Source organism: Antechinus flavipes, chromosome 2, assembly GCF_016432865.1.
Source record: "Antechinus flavipes isolate AdamAnt ecotype Samford, QLD, Australia chromosome 2, AdamAnt_v2, whole genome shotgun sequence".
NCBI lineage: Eukaryota > Metazoa > Chordata > Mammalia > Dasyuromorphia > Dasyuridae > Antechinus > Antechinus flavipes.
Genome location: NC_067399.1, coordinates 334,595,204 through 334,601,732, shown reverse-complemented (window position 1 = coordinate 334,601,732; position 6,529 = coordinate 334,595,204). Strand labels below are relative to the sequence as shown.

Below are 6,529 nucleotides of genomic sequence, written 5' to 3'. Positions count from 1 at the left end.
ACTTTCTAACTTTGTGATCCTGGGCAAGTTATTTAACCCTGCTTGCCTCAGTTTCCTAATCTGCAAAATGGGCCGGGGAAGAAAATGGAAAATCACTCTAGTATCTTTGCCAAGAAAACTCCAAATAGGGTCACAGAGAGTAGGACACAACTGAAAATGACAACAAAAGAAAGTTCATAGTTTAAACATCATACAATAGGTTTCCCTGTTAGGCATTAGGTAACAGATGAATACTAAACCGCACACTATTTAAATTGCAAATTTATATTTTCCTACTGAATAATGTTTTTTTTTTTTGAACTTCATATGAATGACTTGTGGGTTTTTTTTAAAGGTATATTTCTAAAGTATTGTTTGAGTTCATTTTGAAAAAGTGGTTGTACAGTAGTAATACAGTAATCTTCAGAGGTCAAAGGAGATGTTTACATTTTAGTTTTTTAAGTTGCTTTCCTAAGAAGATAAAATGTTCAAGGCCAAAAGTATTTTGTTGTTGTTGGTTTTTTTTGTTTTGTTTTGTTTTGTTTTTTTTAGCACTTGCTTCTTTCTTTCAAATAAATCCATAGAGAAGTCAAAGTACCAACAACAAAAATAATGCTTTCTGGGTGTTTAGATTTCCCTCCAAGGGAATCAAAATTCCAGTGTACAATATCCCAGTCTCTGTCTAATATTCTATTTTTATCCTATAACTTTCATTTCAACTAGTGAAAGGATATTTAACTAGCTAGTTGTAGACCTCTGAGTACAACACAACTCTTCTAACCAATATCCTTAAATCCATTTAGTCTTAGAATTTCTCCACTAAGAATCTCTACAAATCAAACATAGGTTACTTACAAATTTCATTTAAAAAAATGAATTCCTTCTTGCAAAAAAAGAAATGCCTATTACAAAATTATATGTATTTGAATCCAATAGTATATTTCAATTCAATTAAATTTTAATGTGCAATTGTTACAATAGACCAATGTGGAAAAAAGTAAAAGTACTAATCTTTGTTCTTTTCTCCAGGCTTCCTGCTATTTATAATTAAAACTTTATCATTATTTACAAATATTTATTGTACCAAAAGGACAATACCAGGCACTTCAAGCCTTGTCAAGCAAATCAGAAGTACAGAGTTTGTAATTTTTTCCCCTTCAATAAACTCATAGGTTCAGACGCTCTTTCCATCCCTCATTTTCTGCCCCTATTAACTTCAAAGAGAACATTACATTCTAAGAAAAGAAAAATCTGCTAAGGCAAAGAACTAAAATTTTGCCCTAAGAAGCAGAATGAGTCAGCCTACTATAAATTAAGCCCTTCCCTATTTCTCGATTATCTTTGGTCTTAAAAAGTGCATGTGATCCAGAATTCCTTGGGCAAAATTTGAAAAGAAAGGCCTTGTCTAAAAAGAGCCCTTCCTTTTTTACCAAACTAATTTTCTTCCTCTTCTTCAAATGTAAGGTTATAAGTTAATCTGCTTCATGAAGTCAGGAAAAAAATTGTTTTAGTTGTTGTGTCCTACTCTTCATGGCCTTATTTGGGGTTTTCTTGGCAGAAATATCAGAATGGTTTGTGATTTCCTTCTCCTCAGATGAAGAAACTGAGGCAGAGTTAAGTGACTTGCCCAGGGACACACAACTTATAAACACCTAAGGCCAGATTTGAACTTAAGAAGATGAATTTTCCTGACTCTAGATCCAGCCCTTCATCCATGGTGTCACCTCTCTGGAAGGCATCACTACTCCCATCATATGCAGTAATCCCATTCTCTGCCTCATTTACAATTTCATACAGCTTTTCCACCTATTTTTGTTTATGGTGTCTTTTAAGTCTTTATATAATTTTATCCTACATTTTGTTAATTATCCTGAATTACAAATACTGCATTTTCTCACTGAAATTGAACTAGTTCAGTATTTTCTGGGGGAACTAAGGGGAAGGAAAGTAGTATTTGTTTTTTTTATTTTTGGAAGAAGAGAAGAAAGTAAATGTGTCCAAAGAAATTGTTAAGAACTGGAAGGAATCTCAGAGATCAACTCCAACCTTTTAAGTAATGACATGCTTTTTATATTTCTTGAGCAATTAAGTTGTTTTCTCTGTTCGACTTTTAAGATTGTTCACTCAATTTTTCTCACAGTGATGAAATGGATTCAAACTATCCCTAATTGTAACTTCAAATGTTATGGTGTACTCCATAGTTTACAAATGATGAAACCGAGGCCCAGAAATCTCCCTGACTTCTGTAAAATAACAATCAGTTAATAGCAGAACTTGGACTAATGATTTGTTCTGCTTTCCAGGTAAATGTTTTTCTTACTATTCAAATAAAACAAGAGAACTAATTTTCTGCGATTTTAGAATATAGGAATTTTCAAGTAAAAATTACCACACTGTCTCTGAAAGGGATTTAAAAAATCCAAAAATCTATTCGAAGTTTCAGTCATATGTAGTTAAGTGGTCTAATGGATAGGGTCAAGGATATTTGAATTCCAATCCTACCTCAGATAATTTACTGACTGCTTGACCTTTTACAAGTGACTTAATCTCTCAACCTCAGTTTCCTCATTTGTAAACTGGGGTAAATATCCAGCTTCAACATCACCGGACTGTTGGATCAAATGAAATCAAAAGTGTTAAAGCATTTTGTGCCATATGTAGACTGTGCCTTTAGCTAAATGAGTTTTTTGAATGGGAAATTGTACATATATATCCCAGTCAGGGTGAACTGGCCAAATTCCATGCTTTAAATTGTGGCCAAAGGTACTTAGACTTCCACAAATTCCTTTTCTTGAAATGAAATTTTTGAAAATTGGGGGTCATTCCCTTCCCCCATTCAGAAACTTTTTTTTTTTTTTAAACAGAAACTGTCTTTTAAATAAAATGTTCAACACAAAACCTTCCTAGTAAATTCCGGGAAATTTTAGAATTCCAATACTGGTTTTACCACCACGGTGACGTTAATATTTTATGGCCATCCACTGCAAGTCACTTCATAAAACCTCTTGCAGCAGGTGCATATTTTGTAATTCCTCTTAGTTCGCCTTTGATTCTCCATCAACAAGAGGTACAAGTGCACTTCGATGTTTGCCACTAAGGTCAGGGTAGGGCTTATTCCCGCTTCCACTGGCATCCCCCAAATTGATACTAAAGTTGCTATGATTCCTCAATCCTCCTACAAAATGAAACCAACATACCCTAGGAGCATGGGGGAAAGAGCTGGGATAGAAATGGGGATAGTTATTTTTCGAAACAAATTATCCCAGGATATTATGATCAATTAAATAGTGTCCGGCCCCGCCCGTCTTCGTGGAACTAGGAAGTAAAACAAAACACAAAAAACAAACAGACAACAACAACCAAACAACCCTTTCCCTCCATCCCTCCCACGCAGAGCAGCAATCCCATCCCCCAATCGCTGCGCTGGAACGCACTCCTCCCCCACCCCAGCCCGCGCCGCTTTCACCCGGTCCCTTGCGCGCCCCCGCCCTTTCTGTGGGGGCGAGAACCGGCGGGAGGCGCACGAGCGTGTGCTGGCTTAGAAGCCTCGGCTGCGGCCAAGTGAACAGGGGGAGGAACGGGGGAGAGGAGGGCGAGGAGAGAGGGCGGGCGCGCGGGCGGCTGCCGTTGAGGCCTGGGGTGCCGTCGTCATCCAGCGGAACCGAACAGACAGAGGGAGGCGCTGCGGCCGCTTGGGTTCGCGCTTCTGCTGCTGCTCCTGCCGCCGCTGCCTCCGCAGCGCCGGGACAGAGCCCTCACCCCACCCCTGGGTAGGGCGGCGGGGCAGCGCGAAGAGCTCCGGGGGATCCCGTTATCATGTCGCTGAGACAGCGCCTAACCGCGCTGCTGGTCTGCCTGCGGGACCCGCAGAAAGTGGCCAGCTTCCAGCGGCTGTGCGGGGTGGAAGAGCCGCGACCGGCCGGGGCTGAAGCTCTGCCGGGGGGGGAGCCCTGCACGGCCCCGGAGGCGGGGGGTGGCCGCAATCCGGACCGGCCGGCCATCTCGGAGGGCGGCGGAGGCAAGCCCCGAAGCTGCGGCGCCAGGAACGGCGTGAGGAACGGACTGCCGGAGGCCGGCGGCGACCCGGTCACGACCACGGCCGGGGAGCACGAGAGCAAGGCGACCCTTCGGAATAGAGTGCAGGGTCTGCGGCGCAACTCCCTCACCGGGGAGGAAGGGGAAGTGTACGGAGTGCGGAACTGGCTTCTTTTCTACTTGTTCTGCTTTGGCACCGAGCTGGGCAACGAGCTCTTCTACATCACCTTCTTCCCCTTCTGGATCTGGAACCTGGATGCCTTGGTGGGCCGGAGGCTCGTGATCATGTGGGTCCTGGTCATGTACCTGGGCCAGTGTGCCAAAGACGTCATCCGATGGCCCCGGCCCGCCTCGCCGCCGGTGATCAAGTTAGAGGTTTTCTATAACTCAGAATACAGCATGCCCTCCACTCATGCCATGTCTGGCACAGCCATACCCCTCTCCCTTGTCCTCCTCACCTACGGCCGCTGGCAGGTAAGCGTGCCCCTTCCTCTCACTCCCTTCTTTCCCCTTTCCTTCCCGTTCCCTTCTTATCCCTTCCTTTCTCTTTGCCCTTCTTTTCTCTTCTTTTCAGTTCCCTTCGACCTTATTCACTTTTCTCTCCCCTTCCCTTATCTCGTGCAGTCCCTTCCTCTCCCACCTCTGCCACCTCGAAGATTTGTTTGGGGGCCGATTGGTATCCGGCTGGATGGTTGAAATTGAACTGGGGGAGAAGTTCCTATATGGTTTGAGAAGTTAATCAACTAAAGCACTAATCAATACTTATGTGCCAGGTACTGAGTTCAGTCCTGGGGATACAGAAAAAAGCAAAAGACAATCCCTGCTTTCCAGGAACTCACAGTCTGTTGGAGGAAGACCATAGTGCAAAAAAGCAAGCAAACAAACAAACAGAAAAACAACAAAAAACAAACCTAAGGTGCAGATAAGATATTTACAGGATAAATTGTTAAATTGGGAATGGTCTTAAGGGGAAAGCTGTAAGATTAAGGACTTGCAGGAGGTGTGACTGGAGTCTAGACTTGAAGAAATCTGCAAAACTTGGAGGCGCAAATGAGGTGCTAGAAAGGGGGTGGAGTGGGTGGAAGGTTTAGTAGAAATCCGAAGCTTTAAGTAACTTTTGCCCTTTTGAGTTTTAACGAGCCCCCTTCCAAATGCTCTTTCCCGTAGTTTTGCACGATTAACTGCCAGTCAGTATGCAATTATTCAGAGAGCACTTATATATCCCAACATCAAAAGAACAAATCTTCCTCTAGATCTAAAGGAAGCAAACAGTTCTTAGTATGTTAAATGGCTGCTTATTTGATATGCTTTTAATAAAATTTCTGATCATAGTTTAAGCTTACTTAGGGAGGACCCAGATAAATCAACCCATTCCTCAAGGTAATTGTAACGTAGTTAAGACCCAAGCAGTGTATGGCTCAGTCCACAAAGTGAATTGAGATGCAAAGTATTTCTTTTCTGTGACAACACAACCTGAGTATAATTTCAAATGTACTTCTGTAAGTCAGGAATAATAGGCATACTGTGAAGGACTATAGTTCAGTCTAAAAATGCACTTAGAACTAATGAAATTTAGTAGACTTAGGAATTCCTTTTTTTTTTTTTTTTTTTAAAGGGGTGTGGTTATTTGCTTTTAAAGGCAAAAGCATTTTATTTTCTGGATCACTAATTAGTTTTGTGTGCTGAACTACTACTTTTTATTTCAAAATCTGTAAAATGTGGGTTTTTTAAAAAAAATGTATTTTGAATAGCTTGTGTCTTCCGACTTCAAACTATTCATGCTATGATAATTTTAAGGAATACACAGATTAGAAAAATATGGTTCTAATTTACAGTGGTTATTTAAGAAGAGGGACTAACTCAGCTCCAAAAAGTAGATTTTAAAATTCTTGATTATCTTGCCCTCCTATACCCCCTTTTTCCTTCTTCATAAATATTCTTGTTTTTACAACCAGTTTTTTCATATATATATATTTTGATAGAATATTATATCTGCTTAATGTGTCCTTTCCCAAATTTTAAAGAAGAGGTACTGCAGATTAGTTGAGCTTTGGGATGATCTTTCTAAGAGTGAAGACTTTTCTTTTCCATCTCAAAAAACAAACAAACCATCTTAAGTTTAGAGATACATTCTTACTAAAAATCCCATTAGAAGCTGCCTCACTTTATCATAGATTTGGTTAATACTGAAAAATGAAATAATTTCCCCTGTGTATTCTATGGTGCATCTCTGTTGATGTAACAAGAGTTTATAAAAATGACATCTCTCTGCACTAATCACTTACTTGCAGAATTTTAGATCTGGTCCAACAAACCTCATTTTACAGTGTAAGGAAACTGAAGTCTGGAGAATTTAAGCTACATACCTGGACTATAGAGAAAGTATTTTGACAGAGCTGGGACTGAAACTTCACTAGGTCTTCTGACTTCAAAGGTGGAATTCCATTCACTTGTGCTAGTAGCAGGATTGTACTGTAATAATGTGATATATCTGCTACATATGACAATAGATTTC

At 40.7% G+C, this 6,529-nt stretch overlaps 1 protein-coding gene across 1 annotated transcript in view; it reads left to right on the top strand.

Moving 5' to 3' along the window:
- The first annotated feature begins 3,469 nt into the window (after window positions 1–3,469).
- The window catches only part of SGPP1 (sphingosine-1-phosphate phosphatase 1), a 48,917-nt gene continuing 45,857 nt past the window's right edge, over window positions 3,470–6,529 (top strand). The window contains exon 1 of the mRNA XM_051977804.1: window positions 3,470–4,488. Coding sequence (XP_051833764.1) covers window positions 3,796–4,488 — 693 coding nt within the window. The 5' untranslated portion in view covers window positions 3,470–3,795. The remainder of the gene's footprint in view (window positions 4,489–6,529) is intronic.